Source organism: Taurulus bubalis (genome assembly GCF_910589615.1).
Source record: "Taurulus bubalis genome assembly, chromosome: 13".
Taxonomy (NCBI): Eukaryota; Metazoa; Chordata; class Actinopteri; order Perciformes; family Cottidae; genus Taurulus; species Taurulus bubalis.
In genome coordinates this window covers 16,253,727-16,277,904 of record NC_136601.1, presented here as the reverse complement: position 1 = coordinate 16,277,904, position 24,178 = coordinate 16,253,727, and the positions used below count along the sequence as shown (strand labels likewise).

Genomic DNA, 24,178 nt, shown 5'->3' with positions numbered 1-24,178 from the left:
ATTAAAGTTGTCGAGACCAGCAGCAGGAACAAGTAACGTGTGTTTAGTTTTAAATGTTCCATTTTCTCATCAAATATTGCATTGACCAGAGACACAATAACAAATATATAAATTGTACAGCTCTTGAGCTGCTTCCTTCTCTATCTGACGAGGTGTCACAGGTGAAGAAAACTGTTATTCCATATTTCCAGCAGCAGTTCCATTTTGCTTCCACCAATGTGTAAAATGACCCAGTGAGCCATTAAAGAGACATAAAAGTGTCCGTCACACTCTTGCGATCTTGAGCGACACACACACTTTCATTTTCATGCCCTTTAGCTCCACAATACCGACATGTCAATATAATCTTGTATGTAATACAATCCAAAAAAACAACAAAATGACGCATTAAAAGTGACATTTATTTAACACTAAATGTTTTCTGTACAGTTTCATAACCACAAAACCTCATGGTTGTAGCTCTACATCACATAGAAATAAGCATAATGGGTGTTAATCAAAGCCTTGGCAGGAGAATGAAGTTAACTGATTAAGCAAAAGACAAAAAACCACATCAACTCCTTCCATTGATAGCAATTGTTAAATCATGAAAAACTGTATTATCCTGACATGCCGTTTCCTCCAGAATACAAAACAAAGCACTGCGTCAGTCGTTCCTTGTTTTATATGTCTGTGACTTAGAACCATGATGGGAACATCCTCTGGGTTTTATTGGCTATGTTTCTAAAAGTGCACCTGCATACAACATTCTTTGATATAGTTTTAATACCCACAAGATAGCTAACAACTTACACCGTATTAATCATTTTCAAAAAAGAAAATAAAGAAAAACAAAAACAGATCCCTTTCCCATGTGTTAATTACATCTCAAAGCAAAAACCTACCTGAAAATGGAATTTGAGTTAATTTTATGCTCTTAGATAATTTGATCCAAACGTCTGCGTGAGATCATTAACAGCAGAAACCCGGTCAACCAAGGCAGAGCTTTTCCACCGACAATGAATGAGACGGCAACTCACTGAAGAGCCATGGAAAGGTCATGCTGTTACATCTAACTGAGCTTTTTGAGGACATGAACCAGAAAATGTGCGCACACGGCCAGAAAAAAAAAATCCTCTTGGTTGCCGCTGCTGTCCAAAAACTCTGCATCCCTCCCGGCTGCAGGGTTTGTCATTTGCGGTCATCTTGCTTCTGGCTTGTTTATTATGAAAAGCTCACACTGGATCCTCTAAAAATCATATTTGAACCCTAAATTACATTTCCAGGGATGGTAGTTTACCTGATTCAATGTACAACAATATATCTAAACAGTCAAATCATAAGTTCTGATACATGATGTTATTTTAATGTGCTCTACCGACACTGTGTTTGAATCACAAGCATGTATGTTTTACTATGACCGTGCCCTTAATGAACCGGTTCTCACGAGTTAAAAGCAGCAAACAACACTGCCCCCTTTTTGGAAAAAAAGAAAAGAGCAACACTACTTAAAGCCAACAGGTTTGTGAAATATGTGGTATAACAGCATTTACAGCCCAATGAAAGCTTGCTTTTTAAGTGTATGTGGTATCTGAATACAGCCTATAGTAGTCACAATAAAACTATGAGTAGTGCAGATTACAAAGAGTGTTGCATGCGGTGGCAAACCTACCTGTTGTATTGACTCCTGTTGGCTTCAAGTGTCAACATGAGACGCTCCCTATTTTTAAAGGGCAGATGCATGCTCGTACGCTACCATCAAATGATATAAGGCATTACTTATACAATATAGACAGATGTAAATAGCACTTGACATTCGCCACTAATGAGTACATCAAGGGAATATTACTGTTAACCTTTTTCCATTAATAAAGTTTCAAAGCAAAATAAAACAAGTGATATAATTCCTGAATATCTTATCGAGAGTCGTCTTCACCTACAACTGGTCTGGCTGACTTCTGGTTAAGTGCCTTCACGTCAAATTTGAAAGACTTCAAAGTTACTGCTTGTGTTGGTCACGTCCAGTTCTGCCACATACGATATCCTGGATTCAGGGGAAGGGAAAATGAACAAATCAAGTCTAGAAATGGACTTCAGAAGTATTGCTTTAATATTCAAGGATGTGTGATGTCTGTGTTTACATTCATGTTGTTAACTCAAACTGACGAGATGAAGGCAATACTTTAACTTCAGCTAGATTTAATGTCCTGTATTTATCTACTTAAGTTATCATGATGATGTCATGTGTACCATAACATCAGGGTTTCTCACTATTTGGGTCAATAATTATTAGTATTGGCTAAAATAGGTTTTACAGAAATGTCAACTAACACATGTTTTTAAATGTTTCTTTATGAAATCTATAACTGTTCACAATTCAACAAACTGATGAATTCTGCATTTTAACATCGTCGAAGAGAGAATAAAAAAAATGACGCTGCAGAACTAGATATAGCTTCTTTTTCAAATACATGCATTTTTCTTCCTCGTCAAAACCATGGCACATTACCCACAATGCAACTCAAAGGCCTAATGTTCCACTAGAGATTTGAGTGACTTATGACCCGACTGGTTTATTTACTGAAGAAAGAGTTGATGGCATTTGACACTTGATGGGTATTAAGTCAACAAGTAAACAGTTTAATCCCATCGCTGCCTTGATCTCATCACTCACTGTAACTGGAGGCCTGTGTGCATGTTTATGTCTCCAAAGACAAACCATGATGACTGCCGCCAAATAAATACACCGTACCTCTAATAGATGAAGAGCACCCTCGTTCGGGGAAGCGTGGCATAAGTGGGATCAGCCAGTTTACGCACTCGAGAGTAGTTAACAAATCCTCTGATGAACAGCATGAAGCCTGCAGAGCAAAGAAAAGATATAATGCCACTTAAGACAATAACCTAAAAGTTAATTGTGGGAAATACAAAATAAGTAATATCTCTCACTTACCTACGGCCAGGAACACCCACCACAACCAGTACTGTCCATCAAAGTAACCAGGGAAGTAGGTGGAAAACTGGAAGACATGAAAGAAGAACAACCCGTTAGAAGCTGTGCACCAAACCCACAAGACGTGATCCTTGAAAGCCATCCGAGACCATTTTCAGAGTTCAAGACTTTTTGTACAGTAAAACAGAAAAGACCTGGTAATCCTGCACCTTCACAACATCAAACAGCTAGTAGCCAAACTGGTTTTCGGTGAATATCCACTAAATAGCTCTTACCCTGACAATGAGAACCCATTTGATGAGGGACAGACCGAAGCCAGAGATGGCCCCATATCGGCCGGCGGCTGATGTGGTCAAACAGAATGACAAGAAGAAGCCGATCCAGTTGAAGAGGAATGCCACTAGTGATAAAATATGAAAAACAAGTTATTTTCAAAAGCATGACCATGGGAGATTATTAATCCAAGAAGTCTTGTTTTTTTAAGTCATTCCACTTCTCCTCCTCCTCCTTCCACTTCTCCTCCTTCATACTTTGCTGGAAAACAAACTAATGCAGCGCCAGTGAGTGTACTGACATTTGCCCGCAGCACATCATGTGACAGCCTTTGCGAATATGCCGAATTCAATTTAGAAAGTGGTGTCCAAGGGCCTTTATTCAAGAGCAACAACACAACAAATGTAGAATGAACGATGAGTGCATCTTTTCCATGTTTCAGTGACGAGATTTCTACAGATATATACATAACTAGTCTCATTACAAGATGGCTCTGTGAAAGTGAAAGTCAGTTTACTCTTTTGGAAAGAAGACAGTACACAGGTCGACTGCTGAAACACAGTTCAGTTCTTACTGAAGAAAGTGAGCATGAAGATGCCGTCATTTCCTATTCGCAGCTGGTCAGCGTCTTCAAAGTCATCCCTGGCCACAAAGTCGTCCTCCTGTACAAAACAGCAAGAAATGTGTAGATGTATTGCAATAATTTGTCTTTAGCGTCAATTTGTTTTTATATTTTGCTTGTATTCGAACATGAAACGGAATATTTCTACACGTTTGAGAATTATCAACCTACCGTGACTCTTCCAGCGACCAGGGGAATGACTGCCTCTTCTTTGTTTCTCTCAGCTTCATCATAGGAGGGCAAAGTGGTGGCCACACTGTAAGATGGAGGATTTGGAAATCTTCCTCCATCTTCCTTGTATTCAAAGAAAGCTGTGGAGGTAACAAGCAAATTACATTACATCCAGGTACAGGTCTTGTATCAAAACAAATGTTTTTTTAATATATGATTAATAAAATCCTGAGCATACACAGATGACATTATACAAAATAAATCCTCTTCAGGATCTTTCGTGTTGACTTATCATAATATGTAGATTTGGCTTCAATCTAAGCGACATTCTTAACTTTTTACACTTTGAACAACTTTACATTGTTTTTGTAAAGTGGTTTCATCTAATTGCTTGTCTGTCTTTTGTAATTTTGGCACATATTCATAGGCAAAATAAATATTTATCCCCAGCTTGTATCTGTTACTAACCGACAGACAAAATAAACAGTCATAGATAATTACATTTTAAAAAAGTCAGAAGATTTAGATTCTAACAATTACATTTGTATCCAAGAATGCTGATAACTGCAGAACTGAAACTATACAACATTGACTGTTAACGGATGTTAGGAAGGTTTGATTGCTGACAGACAAGAATCTAGTTTCATTTCCTTCCAAAAGAAAAGCAGCAGTAGAAAAGTATAAAACCAGACCAGGGATGAGTTACAGCAGGAAGAAAGTCATTAGTAGTATCTGTATCCATTACTGTTTATGTTCTGTCCTATATAAACCAAGACTTTTATCTGGGTCATTTGGCAGATATCCAGAATTCAACTTTGGGTTGTTCAAACAGATAGCATTGGACAAGATCAATATACTCACCCAAGAAGAGCTCAAAGCTACACCCACTTATGCAATGTGTCGACCTATGCCCTCTTAAGAAGTGAGATTACAACCATCAGGCCTTTCTAAAAGGCCTTGCACAAAAGCTTTTCCCCCCTCTACATTATTCATTCCAAAGCTAACGGTGCTGGACAAGCTAGAGCACAAGATTGAACCAACTATGTACATGTATTGAGTACTGTACTTCAGTTCACAAGTTATGACGCATTGGTGAGATTTTAGTGGTGAACACTGTATATTTACCCTGTTTTGCATATTTATCTGGTGGCTGTTTTTACTTTGCACAACACATGAACTCATAATTTGAGGCCCTTTTACAGGGGTAGTCAGCAGCAATTGTTGAAACATTAAAATACTCCATACAGGTTGAGGCTGTGATCAAATAGGATTTCCCTTTTATCCTGCTCAAATGCAAGCCAAAGCTAGTGGTTAAGGCTCATACATTGGGGAAATAATGTGACTGGAATGAACTAATATGGTGTTTACATTTGCTTTTGTTTCTGAGACAAATTTCACTGCAAGTGCTTCCATACTTAATTTTTAATGCAAGACTTCTAGAGTTAGTATTTAGTGGCAAGGGTATTTATAGATCTCCATATTACTCCCACTTCTAAATTGTTTATTCCGAGTTAATTGGCCGAGTGTAGTGGAGATGTGAAGGCTCCTAACCTGCATTTGCTGCAGCAATACTGCTGTAGGGTGGAGGTGCGTCCTGGGCAGGACCCTCCTGGGATGGCAGGGACGGTTCCTCCTCATTCACCAGCTGAAGAAATGTTAATAAATGGCAACACAACTTAAATTGCAAGATCTACTTGTTCTAAACTGTTCTTGTTGGATATCACAAAGAAACAGACTTGTGTTAGACTGTTGCCATACTGTTCGTAGCGTGGTAGCTATCCTTGTTAGATTTCATTTTATTAGGCATTACAGACAATGTTCAAGTCAATGAGCAGAAACACATTATCACTGTGAGGATATTCCTTGTTTGTTGATTTAATTTTGCCAAAAAAAGAACACTATGCTTGAGGGAAACATCCTAAAACTGTGCCAGCTGCTCTACGAGTCGGAAAGTAACCAGTATAATTGATGCTGCACGTGTTTAATATACTGTGTAACAAGTGGTTATAATAAACATGTCTGCAAACATTATTATTTTATCTAAATATAAAGAATAAGGTGCACTCTTCTATCAGTGAAAACACATAATTCCTGTTCAATCAACAGAACTACACAGCTTTTACGAGCTGTGCACTCCTGATCTCACACATCATTTGAACATTAAAATACGTCAATAAAAGAACAGGTTCCGTACTCGTGTTTGGAATATGAGCTACTGGCAACACTGACACGGCACCGTCAGGTGGAGTAGACGGTTAATATGGTCTAGTTCAAGGCTAGACATAGTGACACTACACAGCAATCATGATTTTGACAGCCAATACTTGCTAACGTTATGAGTTCGCTAACATGAACTTAATAAGCGGCACACAGGGTTCACATTATATGTGTAGAAATTAGTCACAGTCATAGTTTATTTCAGTGTGAGAAACTGTTTTCATACAATCTGAAGATATGTGTGGTTAACTCGGGCCCACCCCTTCACAAATGTCGGTTGAGCAGTTTGTTTTCCTCTCAGTGACTAATGTTGACTAGCTAATGTTACTGTTAGCTAACAGGGCAGTCGTTAGCGTTAGCTGCGAGCTAACTGCATTTACGGTGCCAGCAAACTGTTACGTACCTCTTGATATCTAACGTTGCCGTTTTGTTCTGCCATTGTGGAAGAGGAGCAAACTGTTTGAAACGTCCTCGTCCCACTTCAACTGTGAAGATGTGTTGAGTAAAAGGTATCTCGCCAATTCAGTAGCAATGGTATGGTTGCCTCCTAGTCGGCCATCTCCTTCCTTATCCCCTCCGATCTTGAAGCCCGGACGATGCTACCATGGCGAAGTCAGGACCCGCCCTACTCGGCCTCTGATTGGTTCCTACTATGGCGAACGCAGGACCTGCCCTATTCTGTTTCTGATTGAATAGGCAATGGAACGAGGCGTGTGATTGGTAAATATTAGGGTCAGAATATCGGGGTAAGCCAATCAGAGTCAGAGGAGGGCGGGTTATGTCTTCGCCATATTTGTCCTATGGTGCCTTCAGGTACTGTGGGAATATTCGCTTAAAAGTTCCAAAGCATTGTAACTTTCAGTCAGTCACAAGTAAAAGTGATATATTAAAATCTTTATTATTAGTTAAATGTACTTCAGTGTAAGACATCTGTCCGGACCAGGTACTTGAAGTATATAAAATACAAAAACAAGAACTCACTGTAGCTTGTGTAGAAAAATATGTATTATTCGGTAATTCATTCATGAACAATTCATCATATTGTATGAGATGATCACATGATTTGTTTATAAAATATTTCACAGTCAAGTAATCTTGAACTATACCTGTCAGATAATTGTTGTAGAGTAAAAACAACATTTGCCTCTAAAATGTAGTGGGACAATACTGTGTGCTTGAATAGCCGAAAGAAATAGAAAATCATAAAGCTCCAATAAAAAGAAGAACCTTGAAATTGTACATAGGTATAGTGCTTGTCTGAGTAAATGTACTTAGTTTTCATTTAAAGGGCCATTGCTTCTAGTACTAATTTGGAAATGAACATGTACAAAGAGCACTTAAAAGCCACACTAGTTGTTCCGTATTGTCATGTGACATGAGAAACAGACTGAATACCACACCATTCACAATCGCAGAGATACAAAGATTAACAATCAAATGCACTTTATTAAAAAGAGCAAACGAGAAGCAAAGCTGTATGGAAAATCACATGAAAACCTGGATATCCTGCACAATAAGCACTTGATTATTTTGAAGATTTAGTTGAGGTCAACTCCAAGCACTGCTTGATGTTCACCATCTCCATCAGAAGAAAAAAGGAATCATTGGAGTGTTGCAGGGACAGTACATCCCGAAATCAAAAACACACATTTTCTATTACCTGTTGTGCTACTTATCAATCTACATTGTTTTGTTGTGAGTTGCCTAGTTTTGGACAATATGACACTCGGCTAATGGTGCTCAAAGCGACCCAAAAAATTGTCTTAATCTAGAAATCATGACCCGGTTACTGGCTGGAGGGGGTTATGTATTTTTGAATTTGGGCTAAACTGTCTCTTTTAAGTTTTGAAAAGAATGCTTCATGAATCACCAAAGTTTGGATAATATATCCTCAGTTCTTCTTTGACAAGGAGGGAGGGGGCTCCACCAGCTTGTTGTGAACATGCATCATCCCTAAGGAAAGAGCAAGAATTAGAATATTTCCTGTGATTTTATTGCAAATATTCAGCTTTATGGCAAACTGCTAAAACTACTAGATTTCACTTTTAATAAATTGCAACTAACTGTGACTTTGTGATTTAGTCTCACCTTTGAAGTACTTTACAGTTTTGACCCGCAGTTCCAGGGTGGCGTCTTCATCGCAGACAAAAACTGTCTCCGGGTGCTGCTGGAAAGCAGACACTGTCCACATGTGATTCACACCTTCCTCTATAGCTTTGTATAAAGCAAACGCCTTGTGTGCTCCAGTGATGAGAATCATGACCTGAGAAGAAATTGAAAATGTGACCTGTGACCTATGTGATTGAGCAAGAGCAATCTGCAATTGATGTTGTTGTTTTTATCATCAGGAAGATAAGAATGTCATTGAGCAATGCACTGAAACTGCAAACTCAAAATTCGGACAGAAAATGTCCGTTCATAACAAATGGTATGTTAAATTATCTGAGCTTCTAACCTCTTTTGCATCCATGACTGTGCCCACTCCCACAGTCAGTGCCATGGTGGGCACCTTTGACAGATCTCCATCAAAGAATCGAGCATTAGCCATGATAGTGTCCTTTGCCAGGGTCTTCACCCTGGTCCTGGACACCAGGCTCGACCCAGGCTCATTAAAGGCAATGTGGCCATCTGGTCCAATACCTGACGGGACAGGGGGAGTATTTTGAATTTCTGTCGCTATGCTTCAACAATGGCTGCAAAGTCACTTGATGCCAGAATGTGAAATCTGAAATGTGCAGTTGGTTATGCCACATTCATGATCACTACTGTGACCTGCTGACCTCCGACAAAGAGCTCGATCCCCCCAGCAGCTGTTATCTTTTCCTCAAAGGCTGCGCACTCTTCTTGCAGGTCAGCAGCGTTGCCATCTAAGATGTGCGTGTTTTCTGCTTTTATGTCAATGTGCTTGAAGAAGTGGTTCCACATGAAGGAGTGGTAGCTCTCCGGGTGATCTCTGGGAAGTCCTAAACAGGATTTGATGGCAGTTTCTTATGCAAGATCACAGCTTTACATAATTCCTCAATGCTTTACATGTGTGGAGAAAGAACGATAATGACTTACCTACATATTCATCCATGTTGAAAGTTTTGACGTATTGGAATGAGATTTGGCCCATTTTGTAGTACTCAATTAGTTTCTTGTAACAACCCATGGGGGTGCTTCCTGAAGACAGGCAAAAGCTTATGCAGCAAAAGTAACAGAGTGGAAAAGTACCATACTTGCATACTTGATTCTTTCAGTTTCCTTTCCTTACACTTCTGTTATTGACCAGATTAATGCAGCTGTACTGGCTTTTTGTAATATTTAAAGTCTATGTGCTAAGCATAAAATGTCACAAAATATTATATATTGTTTGATTTTACATTTGCATGGAGAAGCGAACACATTTAGTAATAATACGTGTGCACATTTCCATTTTTACATTCACGGATTAAGTACATTCTTAAACAAATAAGCCCAGCTGTGCGGGGTTGCCAGGTCCGACTCACCTGTGGGAAGCCCCAGGGTGAGATATCTGTCCGGGCCAGGTCTGAACGATAAAATCTTGTTTCTTATGTACTTGGCAGCCCACTCGCTGGCCTGGTCGTAGTCATTGAGGATGATCAGCTTCATCGTCCTGGAGAGAAGCACAAGATCAGAGGAACGGGTCGCTCGTCTGATGGAGTTCAACCTCGAAGTAACGCCGGATAAAACGCGCCTCAATCAGACTTTAGACTCATCAAGGTAATGATACCATCCGCCGACAGTAAAACTAAGTCTCCAGAATGCAGACTAAGCGGCCAAAAAGTCCTCTTTGACGAGTGTGACAAAAACTAACTTTTACTGTAGTATTAAGCGCCGGACTAATACCCGATCAAAATGAGAAAGTGGTAATTGTTTACACTTTACCTTGTATCTGTGTCTTTTACTGTCGGCGGACAGAATCATGTGACTCCTGCTGGAGGATGCAGCGGAGGTGACGTCACTGAACATCAGCTCGTTAGCTCGGAGCTCGATAAGGATCCTTTGAGTTGAGAAATTAGCTCAAAGTCCTTTCTTCACATACTCGTCCCGCATGTATGAGTAGAGCAAGTTATGGGGGAATGTCTCAAAACGTATTAGCGATGTTTTGTACGATGAATTGTTATGTTTGGATTATTTAGCCATTGCAGGAATTTTGAGGAACGGGAGTGTAGCATAAATGTATTGATTGTTTTTTGGCAAATTCTATATTTATAAGTGTAAGTTGACAAAATAATTATAAAAGAAAAGTATGATTAGAGCGAGCATGACATTTAACTGAGAGGAGATTTTATGACGGAAATTAACTCCAGCAGAACATTAACGGTGGTTGCTAAGAGACAGAGGAAAATAACTTAACAATTATAGATTAACTCAACTTCATCACCTTATCAGTTTTATATTTTGCCCATGATCAAGCGTTCCCATCATTTCAAAATCATTTTCATTAATCAATTTAGATTTTTATTTAACTGAAGAAAACCATGAGTTGTAATGTCACCAATGTTTGTAGTTTGCAACAAAAACATTTTTTTTTATAGATGTGGAGACTCAAAGCACATCAGAATCAGTCATTAAACTAATTTCCATTCTTAATGTAAACTCCGGCTCATGTGATCTAAACCCCCAAATTCCCCGAAATATGACCACTGACATGACCTGTATCCTCAATGGTAGTGGGACAGAAGCAATGTCTTTGTGAAGCCGTGGGAATATTTGGCCCAAGTAAGAAAGATGGAACAAGTGATTTTCAATAACTTTATTAAAACCATATTGTGACAGACCAGAACACTTACAGGGCACACAACAGAAATAAATACCATTATGTGTACAGCGCTCATTGTCAAAACAGGCTTATTGCGGCTGGCTTTTGATTTATGTTATCCAGAAAGAGAGAGGGCATGCTATGTCATCAGACAGTTACCACAGGAGCTGGGCTCAGTGTGCTAATCACCCTGCCTGCTTTTCACTGTGTAGTGCAGTTTCTGAAACATTTTATCTGCTCTGATATACACCCAGGCTGCATCTCAATCTGAAACAAACAGCTCCCGTTCAGCTTTGCTTAGCGGGGCGTTGGGCTGCTTTAATTAATCAAGGTCCATGTCAGGCTTGGTTCCTGTGGTTTCTGAGCTGGGGTTGCCCGTGTTCTCGGCCGTTCCCTTGTCGGCAGATTCTTCCTGGGGTTTCTCCTGTCCGTTGACAGGCCCGTTCTGCTCTTCAGGAGTGTCCTCCTTGGGAAGCTCCACCTTGGGCTTGGGCTTGGTCACAATGAAGTTACAAGCGGCGAACAGCTCCTGGAGAATTACACATAGGGTATAACATGTAATCATGGTTTTATGAAAATAAAAGGACCCTAGCCCTACAGTTGTGAGAGATCCTAGCCCAATAAATAAAATAGACACTAGAGCTACTCATGTGTTCCTGGTAGATAGTTGACCTCAGTGTCTCATGCTGCAATGCTAACATATGGAATGAAGAAGTGGTAGATTTCCTGTGCAGGAAGTAGTAATAACAGCTGAATGTATGCAAGCTATACAATTCAAGCTTACCATCTAATATGTTTACTTTAGCTTTAACAGTGGCTTCAATTTCTATGTATTAGACAACATCTTTATTTTACATTTTAAATGCCCTGCATTCTAGTCACTTTTCTCAGTACTTTGTGTTAAGTTCTTCTGATGGAGTAGACACTCACCCTTGTTTTTGCTTGAATGTCTTTAACCTTGACGGAGGGCTCCACTGTCAACTTCTGTTTGCTTTGCTGGTTCATGGCACTGTTCATCCACATCATTGCATCGCTGGTCTGTTTGTCCACTTTCTTGACATCTGCCTCGTCTAAATGGTCGTACTGCTCATCCTGGAAGTCAAAAGAGAAATCTAATTAATATTTACCGTAGGCATCATTACTGTTATTTGTAATAAAAATGCAGGCATTCTTTTTGGATTTACCTTCATTTTGTACGCTTCCACAAATTTCATGTACTGCTGGACTTGTTTTCCCAACTCCTCAAATGCTTTAGGTCTCTCTTCGGCCTCTGAATACCTCTCCTTGATGGGCTGGCCAAGTTTCTACAGCAAACGCAATACCCATGTCAGTTAAAGAAGTTGATATATCAACCTAACATTGGAGGACAAAAAGCTATTCATATAGAAACAATTACCTTCAACTCCGTCAGTTTGTCAATGTACACCTGTTTGGGTTGGTCCTCTCCATCTTCATACAGCCAGTTTTCAGTATCTTCCAGCTGTGATGACAGGGCACCTCGTTCCTGAAAATATATATTTCATACCATGTAAAGGAAAGAAAAATCTTTTGGGCAGTGATTCTAAAGATGCTACCTTTAATCCACTTTCCAATGAGTCGGAACTGATTGTCATACTCACAGAGTCGCTGGCAAACTTCTCCAGCATCCCGTGCAGCTTCTCCCTCATTTCGTACACATACTCCTCGACGTAATTCTTAGCGTCGTTTCTCTCCTTCTCCAGCTTGTCCTGCATGATCATCTTTCCCTGAAGAGATTCCAAACAGTAAGTTTAACAGCTAAACACTCAGAAATAGATCAAGTAATTAAGCATGAGAGGATTTTGTAATGCCTGTACGTGATGACTGATAGTTTAGTTACCTCATTTTCTACAAAAAGATTGAGCATGTCATCAGCTAGCTGCCACTGTGGACTGTTTTCAATCGGAAGCTCAATCACTTTTGTTTTGACTTTGGGCTTTTTGGCTTGTGGGGGCTGGTCGGATTTCTTCTCCCCTTTGGCCTCCTCTGTGGCAGTCTAAAAAGGGTAAAATAATAAGCATTGAGATTCAAAAGACAAGTCAAGACATGTAACGACAGACGTTTATTAGAACAGCTGTACAGTTTCATGAAATCCAGTGCAAAGTTGAGTTATTTTACACGGTCAATTATTTTTTTTAGGACGCAATGAGCGGCATTGAATTAGGCTGTATATAGTCTTGCAAATGTCTCGCCCCAATTACACACACGAGGATAAGTTGAACATTATAATTGTCTCAAAGACCGAATTTGTGGGCAATTGTATGTCCTTGTAAAGACAATCTCCATTGAAAAAAAAGCAGAGCATCTTACGTCCATCTCCTCATTCTCACGGGTCTTCTCTTCCGCTTCTTTCTGACCATCTCCCTGTCCCTGCTCATCCTGATCGGTCTGCATCTTGCTCTGCAGAGGAATAAGAAAAAAACCTGACATGTTATTTTTTTGTCTCAAAAAAGTACAAATAGTTCACGTACTACTCTGATGCTTGGTGTAAGAGGGAAAATAATAAAAACATACACTTAGTACCTCTCCATCTTTGTCATTGGCCTGTTCTGTTTCCATGGGTTCCTCCGTCTCATCAGATTTCAGCACTTCAACCAGGGAGGCGCTGGACACACTGAAGATACCGTGGATGTTCACCCGCACCTTGACTTTCACCTTGGAGCTCTCCCCAGATGCCTGCGGAACAACCTTCTGGATAAGGAACTGACCTGAAGGGAAGGAAATAACAAAACAAAAAAAAAGTCAGACAAAACAGATTCATCTTTTGATGCCATTAGTCTTGGTAAGGTGGGGTTAGTTATTTGCTTTTGCTCATCAGTTTGATCACGTTTGATCAACCTTTATTTTAATGGACAGAAACAGGACAGGATTTTTGTTCGAGTCTTTCTTTCCCGCCAGACATCACTTAGGACTCTTTAGCTGCTTACCAATAGTAGGATCGGGGTAGGGCAGCTCATTAGCCCTATTGTAGTAGGCCTCCAAAGAAAATGGCTCTTTCCGGTAGAAGGTCAGCACTTTGGAGAAAGGTGCCGCGTGGTTCATAGGGAATACCTCACAATCACTGCAACAAATGAATGTTTCATAATAATTAAAAACAATTCAATAATCAAGACCAGGTACAAAATAATAACAACGGTGGATATAAAAAAGATGTGGCTTTTTCTTTTTACCTCAGACCTTCTTCTGCAGCAGAATGCCACTTCAAGGAGATGGGATAGGTAACAACATCTGTGATGGAGAACTCACGCACTTTGAAGGCAGGTGACAGGATGGCACACTATGGAGACACACCCAGGGTTCAATCACAAAACATCTTTATTCTTTTGACCGGAAAGAAAAAAACAGCCCTTTTATGCCAATTGATGCTTATTCAAGTGTGATGTGCCGAGGTGGAGACCAGCTTTAAAACCAAAGTATCACATACCTGCAGGGCACACCCTCTGGCCACAGCTTCGTCAGCATTCAGTGTGGTGTTCAACTCCTTCCCAAAATATTTGCTGATCCTCTCTTTGACGGATGGGATCCTGGAAGCTCCCCCCACCATCTCTACTGCATAGATGTCTTCCTTTTTCAGCTCTAATGGAACAAAAATACCGTATTATAATCACGCAAACCATGACACAATAAAGTTCTAAAACTGATTGAATAAGAAAAGAGAAAATTATACTCACTGGCTTGTTCCAGCAGACTCTGCAGTGGAGCCTCAACTCGGGCAAGAATAGCAGCACACATCTCTTCAAACTGACCCCTTGTGAAACAGAAAACGTGACCATGACTTTAAAACCGGTAAATTTAAAACTAGACACAGTAGTTGAGAACCATTTATACCGTTACGAAAAAGCAACAAATTATGTATTCTTTGTCTACCTGTTCAGTTTTCCAGAGACATCAATGTCATTCATGAAGCACTCAATGTTAAGCGGCAGGTCCGAGGAGTTGGCGCTCATCACTCTCTTCAGTTTTTCACACTCCTGGTAAAGCCTGACCAGAGCCCTGGGCTTTGTCTTGGCATCAATCTTGTACTTCTTGCTGAATTCCTCACAGAAGTGCCTCACCAACATCTCATCAAAGTCCCTTCCTCCTAGCTCTGCGTCACAAGCTGTAGCAAGGACCTGAGAGACAAGAAGAAGAAGCCAAGAGAGAGTTGAAGGAATTAGACAAAGCCTCTGATTGACAATGAATGTTTGGTTTATTGCTTTAGCTACACACCTTGACTTTTCCCTTATTAAAGGCACACACTGATGTCTGATATCCAGAATGCCCCAGGTCCACAAACACCACATTTCTGGCCTTCTCCTCTGGAGCAGGGAGATCCTGTTTATAGATTCCATACGCCAGTGCAACTAGAAGGAAAATTACTACATTATTAATGATGTCTACTGGAATCAATGTCAAAGTGTGCATTCTGGCAGCCACAGTCAACAATCAGTAACATGCTCATCCTTGCCCATGCCCTGCCCCTAAAAAAACTAGTGCAGACCTGCAGTCGTCTCATTCATGAGCCTCAGGCAGTTGAGACCGGCAATCTGAGCAGCATCTACTACTGATCTCCTCTCAGTATCCGTGTAGTAGGCGGGAACCTGGTCACAATAGAAAAACATTTGAAATAGACTTCTTTTTTTTTTATGTAGGTGTTTTCAATTAACCTGCCTGATTTGACCTCAGAATGACATGATGTCACCAGACACACAAGTGAAAACACCTGTGTGGGTGGAGTATTTAAGAGTTTATGCTGGCGGGACTACACATTTCGCCCCTTTACTCCAGGTCAAAGACAGCATCCACAACTGTGCCTTAATATGCAACACTTACAGACACAACACAGTCAGCCACAGGCTTCTTGAGTGCATGCTCAGCAGTCTCCTTTAGCTTGGTCAGCAGCATGGCGGTGACCTGTTCAATGCTGAACACCTTCTCCTCCTCCATGTAATTCACCTTTAAAAATGGTCAGACATGAGGACATTATTACATTGCTCCAGATGATTCCTACTATGTTAACTCAAACTGAGTATTCTGTACAGCAAGTGACTGAATAATAGGTCGAAATTACCAATGAATCCATTATACTTCCACTGAATCATCATGGCTACATTTAAAACTGTCTTAGGTCATCTAGTCAGACATTTCACAACTTGAAGTGCACATGCTGCATCATGTCATGGGTGCAATAAAGTGTTGATCATCTACAAGATCAGAAAAAAAGGGAGGGTGTACTCTCTTCATAGATTATCACTCTCTCTTTATTATCTCTGCTCTATTGAGTCACTGAAGTAGAAACTAGTTATTGCTATAAACCACAAAACACTGAATAAAGACGCCTCAGTATTTATTTTCTCAAACTGTATTTGGCAGGTTGATAATTACCTGGGTTGCCTGGCCTAATGATAAAAAGATATATGAATCATTACAGGTCTTTTAGAGTGAATATAAAATTATATTATAGAAAGACTATTTGGAAGTATATCCAGTGTTTCTGGGCCATTACTAAACCTTCCATCACATAAACTTAACTGAATGTGCCCCGTTCTTTCCTTACCTTGATGCCAGCCGATCCTGTGGGCATTTGTGCAATATCATAGACCAAACTGTTTTTGAGGCGCTGCACAAAGGGATCCGAAAACGCCCTGCCATGAAGCCTCTTGAACCCTTGGACTGTGTTCTTGCAGTTTGTGATGATCTGTTGGAGAAAGAAAAGACAAACAACAAAAAAAGAGACAAAAAAAGGAGATGCATTTCTGACTTGAAAACTTGCTCTCTGTTGGTGCTATATTTGATGCGTGCTGTACCCATGTTTACAGTTGTTCATGCTCAAACTTCACACAATGGAAATAACAGGTTCTTTTGTCAGGTTAATTATCAGATATCCAGTGTCCCACATCCTCCCATTGAAACATACCTGGCTTTTCGCAGCAGCACCGATGGATCGATTCCGGGTTCCAAAGGAAACGCATGCTCTAAAAACAGAAAACACAATCCAGGTCAGTCTTCATTTTTATGTTTTCCCAATGATGCAGCTTCCCATTGATGCAGCTTCGTATCCGGTTCACCCGGTAACAAAATGGCACTTGACTGCGATGGCGAGTTCGCGTCATAATGAAATTAATGTTTGCGAATAGGTAGTCTACATTTCTGTATTTATTCTGTGTGTTACGGGTCTGAAAGTGAAACCACAATTAATTGACCGAGCCGTTTGACAGGCAAGATCCGGCCTCCTCCCATCACGCGCTCATTCATGCCTGCGGTACAAAAAAACACATCCATCACCTGACTGAGCAGGTACATTATTATTCTTCAGATGACCTCGATGACATTATTCTAATAAGACACCACAAACACGATCCCATCACGTGGTACACGGGTTTCTTTTTACTCACAACGGTGTGGTCCCAGCTAGCGTTAGCTTTAGCACTCACATGCCGTTTCCTGTTTCGAAATCCGTTAGCAAGCTAGCTAGCAAGCTACGTAGCATGGTAGCTACACCACATATGATGATGGGGGTGAAAGAGGGTCTTATTTTACATTCTTATCCGCAGACAATACAACAGAAAACACCCACAATAAGGTATCCCATCGTACTTACGGTGTACATCGATCGCTGTATTCATTAGCGACCGTTTCGATCCCCCCGGCTCTGGCTACCGCGACATAGCAGTTCAGGAACCCGACGTCAAACCCGACAACTGACATCTTCACGCGCTAACGGACCGGCGTAAAGTACAGCGATTACACGGGAGAACGGGAATATGAGTGGGCGCTAAACGTGACAGCAGCTACGGTAGGTTTTCAGTCAGCGGACGGTGAGACACCCGTGTTCTTGTTCCATGAAGCTGGGTAGCAGCATGCGGTGCGCCGGCTGATGCGTGAGAGCGTTCAGGAATTTTCTCTGTCCCACCGACCAATAGCATCCGACTGCGGAGCACGCGCCCCCTAGCGGCGGGGAATTACAATAGCAAAGTTGCTATTTCACCCACTACGATTATTTTAACCACTGCAGATAATTGCAAATGCGTATTGCCACTTGCCTTATGATTGTCTTAATGGTCGTAATTTGATTTATTGGATACCTCACAGTCTCTCACCGGCAAAACATTTCCTCCGTTTAAGTGCCAAAATCACAATAATGTATATCTTCGTCTTTGACAGAAAATAGTGGAAAATCCCCATCACACTCCCCCAGATTCCAAGGCGGTCTCCCCAATGGTTCTCAAATGGGGTAGTACTTGAAGGCACCCCAGGGGGTACTTATATATTTAAAATGACCATTAATTCAAAAATCCTTTAAAAATAGTTATTTAGATAGACGTATGCTTTATTCATCCCCCAAGGGAAAATGAGTTTGTAACAGTAGCAAGCAACTTACATAGAAGACAACAAAAGAAAAGTACTCAATATATATACAACAAAACTGCAGAGCGTATACAAGTATGTACAGTGACTAACTAAACAACAAAAGCGGTGCAAGGGCTATTGTTGTTGATGTTGAGTCAATTGACAGAGGATCTGGCCAGAGGTGATTTAATACATATTCATTAATATAAATGTAAATTCTTAAACTGAATCGTATACATAATATATTAAATGGATCGTGGCTGTGTCTGGAGCCAGTCCTGCCTCCTGCCATGGCCCTGTTGATGCCCCTCCTCTCCCTCCTTCTGCTGACATGGATCGTGGTTCTCTGGATCGTGGACGATGCCTACTACTCATTATATGAATCATTTCTGTCATATTCATTGAATGTGCTGTAACTCCGTTACGTTATTCATTCTGGTCACATGACATCTATTCAGGCATGAAAACGGGTCAGGGGTGAAAAAGGTGAGAAGGATATTACCTCTCTAGAGGGGTCCGGGGGCATTCTCCCCCGTAAGAAAAATTTAAATATTCCATATTTTAAAGCATCAATCTGATGCATTTTGAGATGCTTTTTTTGCCAACCTGGGGAGAGCTGGAGAAACTTAACTTCAGCCATGAGTCAAAAATTATTATGGCCTCCTTACTAAGTATTATGCAAGCCATTTCATGGGTCTAACATTTACAGTCAGACCTGCAAACTCATAAGGGGTGAAAAAGGTGACACCAGCGGGGCGGGGGGGCAGTGACGGGAGAGTCAGTGCGGAACAGCGTCACTCGTCGAGAAGCTGACAAACTATGATCATTATGGGTTTTAATTCTTCTTTTGTCAATACCCAAGTGTACATATACTGTATATACACACACACACTACCGTTCAAAAGTTTGGGGTCGCCCAGACAAATGTTCAGCAATTTCTCTCATGGAATAATCTTCATTTCTAAGAACAAGAACAGACTGGCGAGTTTCACATGAAAGTTCTCTTTTTCTGGCCATTTTGAGAGTATAATGAACCCACACATGTGATGCTATGCATAGGAAAGCCAGTTGTAAAGCGTCTCTCACCAGCATAACTGTTTTAAGTTGTGCTAACATAATTGCACAAAGGTTTTCTAATCATCCATTAGTCTTCTATGCGATGAGCAAACACAATGTACCATTAGAACACTGAGTGATTGTAGCTGGAAATGGGCCTCTATACACCTATGTAGATATTTCATTAACAACCAGATGTTTCCACCTAGAATAGTAATTTACCACTTTAACAATGTATAGTGTATTACTGATTAATGTAATGTTATCTAAAAAACAGTGCTTTTCTTTGAAAAATAAGGACATTTCTAAGTGACCCCAAACTTTTGAACGGTAGTGTGTGTGTGTGTGTGTGTGTGTGTGTATATATTTTGTAGACTTAATACTTACAATATGCAATACTGCTATACTATACTGAATATTGTTTTGCTACTACTACATTTCACTTCATAATATTACACTTATATGCCATAATATGTATAATGTACCAGCCTTTTTATTTGACTATATTATGTCATACGGTTACACCACTTTACTTTGAGGAGACGTCACTGTTAGTCTAGAACACTGAATAATGTTTCCACCAGTAAACCTGAACATGCACACCTCTCTCTGTGTGACAGTGATTATAACCGCATAACTCTATAGATTATAATTAACTAGAGGATACACTTTTTTCTACACGTAGATCTTAAACCCTTAAATATAAACAGTAGCCCGGCCACCCTACGGAGGAAACTCATTTCAGTTTTTGTTATTAAAATAAAAGTATATGTAGTCAGGTGTCGGTAGGTAGAACCGCAGTGCCGCTGACTCGCCGCTCTCCTGTCTGACGTCACACGCTGCCACGGACTCTCCGCTGCCAGTAATCTCACTCGCTGTCTCCCAACAACATGTTAGCAAGATGACTAGCTTGCTAACACTCTTCGGATCTACACCATTCACGTAGGTTACCTATTTTGGTTTCAAAACGGCGAATTTCGCCGAAAGGTGAAGGATTTTCATGTCTGCTATTGGGATCCTCCTCTGTTGCTCTCCCTCAGGTTTCTTCCCTTTTTCCCCCTATGAAATGGTTTTTACTATCTTTATTTGGGGGAGTTTTTCCTGAACCGATGTGAGGTCCTGGAACAGGGATGTTATGTGTACAGATTGTAAAGCCCTCCGAGGCAAATCTGTATTTGTGATGTTGGGCTGTATAAAATAAACTGAATTTAATTTAATTAAATGTGTAAAAAAAAATTGACACCCACATTAACCCAATCACAAAGAGAAGGCTGCATTGAATCAATCAAGACTGATTTCACATAAATATTTTTCTTCTTTATTGGTGAAACATACAGCTGGAATTAATAACAGAGGGTAGCTTTCATGAAGGTGGCAGGAGTTCATTCGTCATTCTCAAAGTCAGCTGCATTCTTCTTCTTGCCCTCCATATAGACACTGTTGCCCCAGGTGTATGTCAGGTACATGAGGGTCATTGCTGCAACAGAAAGATTATGAAACAAATTAGCACCAGAAGAATCTCTATATTCATTGAGTTTAGCCATATCTTACTGGGTAATAAATGCAAATGTAATTCAATCCCCCTATATTAAACAGATACATTATCTACATTATAACACAAGGATTGAAAACCCAAATGACCTTTGCTATTCTATGTATACAACCCTATTTTAGTCTGACATGCTTAGTAGTTTAGCAAAGGTGTTGTGCATAGTTCTTGCCATTTAATCTAAATATTATCGTAAATAACAAGAACATAAAACAAAAGTATGCTTGAGATATCTAGTTTTTTTTGTTAATGTCTTGTTGGCATCAGGAGAAAATATTTAAATAAACAATTCTGAAGTGTATCACTATTTGCACTGCATGTAAAATACTGAATAGAAATGTAAAACTCACGGGGGGCAACTTTGAAGAAAGAGCTTGTGACCCTTCTCCACACATTGGGGATTCCCTTGGAGAAGTAGTTGGGGAAGGCCCTCTGCTCAAAGGGGGACAGACTATATGTAACTATATGCCTGATCTTGGCCAAGTCTCCGAAGTGGCGTCCCATGTTTGCAAGAGAGCTGACCTGAAATGACAATAATACATTTAGTTAACATTGTACTAAATGCAAAAAGTCTGTTCTCAAACATCATCAAAGTTGATGGACAACATTAAGATGTCGCCCAAAGAATTGTTTATTTTGCTGTGGTTTAATTTCTTACGATGCCAATTTGAAAATTGTACTGCAGGAATGCACTACTGTTTTTGTTTGAGTAATGTGTTTCCCAATGTGCATCCCTGTGTTGCATAATGACAATACATTATCTTTAAATTATAGAATAAAATAGTTGGAAAAGGTGTCATGAAACTCTCACCGCTTTGTGCCTCTCGGTAGCATGAGGCACAATTATGTTGAGTGTATCCAAGTATTCAACCACCTTGTGATTATAGTGTATCTGTTTAATAAAAAAACACTTATTTTTGGGACTATTTTTTCTTTCTTTTCTTTTCTTTTCTTTCCTATTCTTTTCTTTCTTCTTACCGGTCTCAAATCTAAAACACTCATGCCACTTAACATACACTTTAACTTAAACACACATGTCACTTTAACATACTTACATTAACGTTATCTGTTTGCCTGAGCTCTTTATCTTATACTCGAGTTAAATACCACTGCACTGTTGTTGTTGTTGTCTGTCTCGTCTAACGTCTCGTGTCTAATGTATGCACCTTCCGCCTAGAAAAAAATCCTCGTTTGTGTAAACATCCCTGGCGAATAAACAGTTTCTGATTCTGATTAATTCGCAGCTGAACTATTAGGGCTGATAAACTTTAGAATATAAACATGGGGTTCACCGTCTGTTTCCATCCAGAACTGATCATCAGCTGTAATAATTCAGGCAATAAAAACACGAGCTAATATATAACGTTTGACATTGGCTTTTTAATGATAATCTTTCGGTAATCTTTTGGTACTTCTCTTTACACGACTTGCTGGATATTATGTGATCATAAGTGTAGCTATGTGTTTAATTCGTCTCACCTCTTTAGTAATATAAAACGATGTGTTTTACAGATGTTACAGTTGACAGAAGAGCGAATCCGTAACGTTACTGAATGCGCCATTTGCTAATTAAATCTTCCATGGATAAATAGAGCCTCAAATCTGAAAAGTCAGATTCAGGAGCCTGTTTATCTAAATACACGATTGCAAAACCACAATCCAAAACGAGCTGTATACGTTAGAGTCCGTGCCGAGCTCTGGTTAGCTCTGGTTAGCTTCGGTTAGCTACTAAGGTCCTTGATCCGTTTCCTGGTCTGGCACGTTAACGCACGTTAACGCACGTTAACGCAGTTTAGCCGAAAGAGCAACACAGACGTTGGCGACACTTACTACATTAAACCAGAGAAATCCCACACAATCACGGAGATAAACGCTAATGGAGGTAAAACTACACCGCTAGAATCGTGACATTGGAGCTTACCGTGCCGTCTCAAAACAGTGTCTCCTGGCACACTTCCGGTGTCCTTCCGCTTTATTCAGACGTCGGTCGGTTGCCAACACGGAGGGCTTTACTGCCTACTGGTGGACTGGAGTTTGGTCACGCTAAAGATAATGGCTCCATCAAGGATTTAGTCACAGGTCTTTTAATATTCCTGGAGACCCGTTTGATCTACAGTGGTTGTGGTTCTTGTTGATTGTCATCATGCTAATGACCATCTTCAAGAACCACAATCAGAGGTTGACATGACGTCAGAGAAAAGGTCAATTGTACTGCAGGAATCCTTCAGGTAGCCTGAGGGTTTGAAGCTTTAACAGGGGTTTAATTTTGTTCATATAATACGGTCTGCTCAAACATGTGGCTTTTCTTTTGAGAAACTCATTTTCTGTACGTGCCTTCCTCAGACAAGCAACACAGAAGATGATGAGAGGGAGAGGGTGCAGCATGTACAACCATGGAGATCTAGATTATAATGCAAAAGCTTAACGGCCAATTTTACGAGTCTGACTCGGGCTGAAAAACCTCCTGAACTGACATCCAGGTCCACTTTATGGTCTTGACCATGAATGAAAACATGACCTTTCATCCGATACAAGCCCCCAGAAAAAAAAAGTCAGAAAAAGGTCTGGCAAGCATTACCCCCTTTCTTCCCTGATGAGTCCCTCACCTCTATGGAGTGTGTTGGCGTCTGTGCATCGCATAGTGTGCATTTAGCAGGACTATTTAGACTCACTCTTTTATCCCACCCCTTAGTGCATAATTATGTCCTCCATTTTCATTTACCATTTACAGTCAGCTGTACACAGACAACATTTATGCATGTTATGTTTATTTTCCAACTTTTTAGACAGTACATATTTTAACTGTTTTGAATACCCCTAAGCTGAGCACAGAAACAGTGAATTCATTCAATTTATATAAATAGACATGATAAGCATTTAGTCACATTCAACCAGTACAAAGTATGCACTCAATTCATATATGCAGTCACCAGAAGTAATAAATACACTGAAACCTTGACAACTTTCATTCTGGACATTATGAAGCCAGCTGCCATTCTGACAATTGTCTCTAATCTCCGAGAATAAAACGATATGTAAAAGGTTTGACAAGAGTTTGTGACTGCTTTTTCCATATTTTGTCCGGAACAGGGCTACTTAAAACTTGGAAATTGTGTTAAACTAAAGAATAATGACAGACCAGTCAACCAAAATAAATTAGCAAAAATATAACTTAAAAAAAAAATATATACAAAAATCATACAACACTAATTTGTCTTCTTCAAGTGTGCCATTCAATACAATGTT

At 40.1% G+C, this 24,178-nt stretch overlaps 4 protein-coding genes across 5 annotated transcripts; all 4 read right to left on the bottom strand.

Moving 5' to 3' along the window:
- Positions 1–382: 382 nt before the first annotated feature.
- On the bottom strand, positions 383–6,760 carry ndfip1 (Nedd4 family interacting protein 1). Its single transcript, XM_079228441.1, has 8 exons — positions 6,619–6,760; positions 5,550–5,643; positions 3,999–4,138; positions 3,780–3,867; positions 3,208–3,332; positions 2,933–2,999; positions 2,732–2,840; positions 383–2,023 (listed from the first exon to the last, which is right to left on the bottom strand). Exons 1-7 carry the CDS (start codon positions 6,652–6,654, stop codon positions 2,734–2,736), a joined length of 657 nt encoding a protein of 218 aa, XP_079084567.1. The 5' UTR covers positions 6,655–6,760; the 3' UTR covers positions 383–2,023; positions 2,732–2,733.
- A 490-nt stretch (positions 6,761–7,250) lies between these two features.
- Positions 7,251–10,122, bottom strand: gnpda1 (glucosamine-6-phosphate deaminase 1). Its single transcript, XM_079229048.1, has 7 exons — positions 10,104–10,122; positions 9,704–9,831; positions 9,276–9,377; positions 8,996–9,178; positions 8,671–8,855; positions 8,304–8,478; positions 7,251–8,168 (listed from the first exon to the last, which is right to left on the bottom strand). Exons 2-7 carry the CDS (start codon positions 9,825–9,827, stop codon positions 8,107–8,109), a joined length of 831 nt encoding a protein of 276 aa, XP_079085174.1. The 5' UTR covers positions 9,828–9,831; positions 10,104–10,122; the 3' UTR covers positions 7,251–8,106.
- An 837-nt stretch (positions 10,123–10,959) lies between these two features.
- Positions 10,960–17,736, bottom strand: hspa4b (heat shock protein 4b). Of its 2 annotated transcripts, none has more exons than XM_079228706.1 (19): positions 17,579–17,736; positions 16,895–16,952; positions 16,535–16,675; positions 15,811–15,933; positions 15,479–15,578; positions 15,208–15,341; positions 14,866–15,110; positions 14,670–14,746; positions 14,423–14,574; positions 14,169–14,275; positions 13,926–14,059; positions 13,513–13,706; positions 13,309–13,398; positions 12,839–12,994; positions 12,600–12,725; positions 12,377–12,484; positions 12,165–12,284; positions 11,911–12,072; positions 10,960–11,509 (listed from the first exon to the last, which is right to left on the bottom strand). In XM_079228706.1, exons 1-19 carry the CDS (start codon positions 17,683–17,685, stop codon positions 11,303–11,305), a joined length of 2,541 nt encoding a protein of 846 aa, XP_079084832.1. In that variant the 5' UTR covers positions 17,686–17,736; the 3' UTR covers positions 10,960–11,302. The 2 variants fall into 2 exon arrangements, with proteins under 2 accessions (XP_079084832.1, XP_079084833.1); XM_079228707.1 differs by having other exon boundaries at positions 13,522–13,706; positions 17,579–17,735.
- Positions 17,737–20,678: 2,942 nt separating this feature from the next.
- Positions 20,679–22,903, bottom strand: uqcrq (ubiquinol-cytochrome c reductase, complex III subunit VII). Its single transcript, XM_079228466.1, has 3 exons — positions 22,854–22,903; positions 21,283–21,454; positions 20,679–20,860 (listed from the first exon to the last, which is right to left on the bottom strand). The coding sequence occupies exons 2-3, from the start codon at positions 21,434–21,436 to the stop codon at positions 20,766–20,768; spliced, it is 249 nt and encodes an 82-aa protein (XP_079084592.1). The 5' UTR covers positions 21,437–21,454; positions 22,854–22,903; the 3' UTR covers positions 20,679–20,765.
- Positions 22,904–24,178: the final 1,275 nt, after the last annotated feature.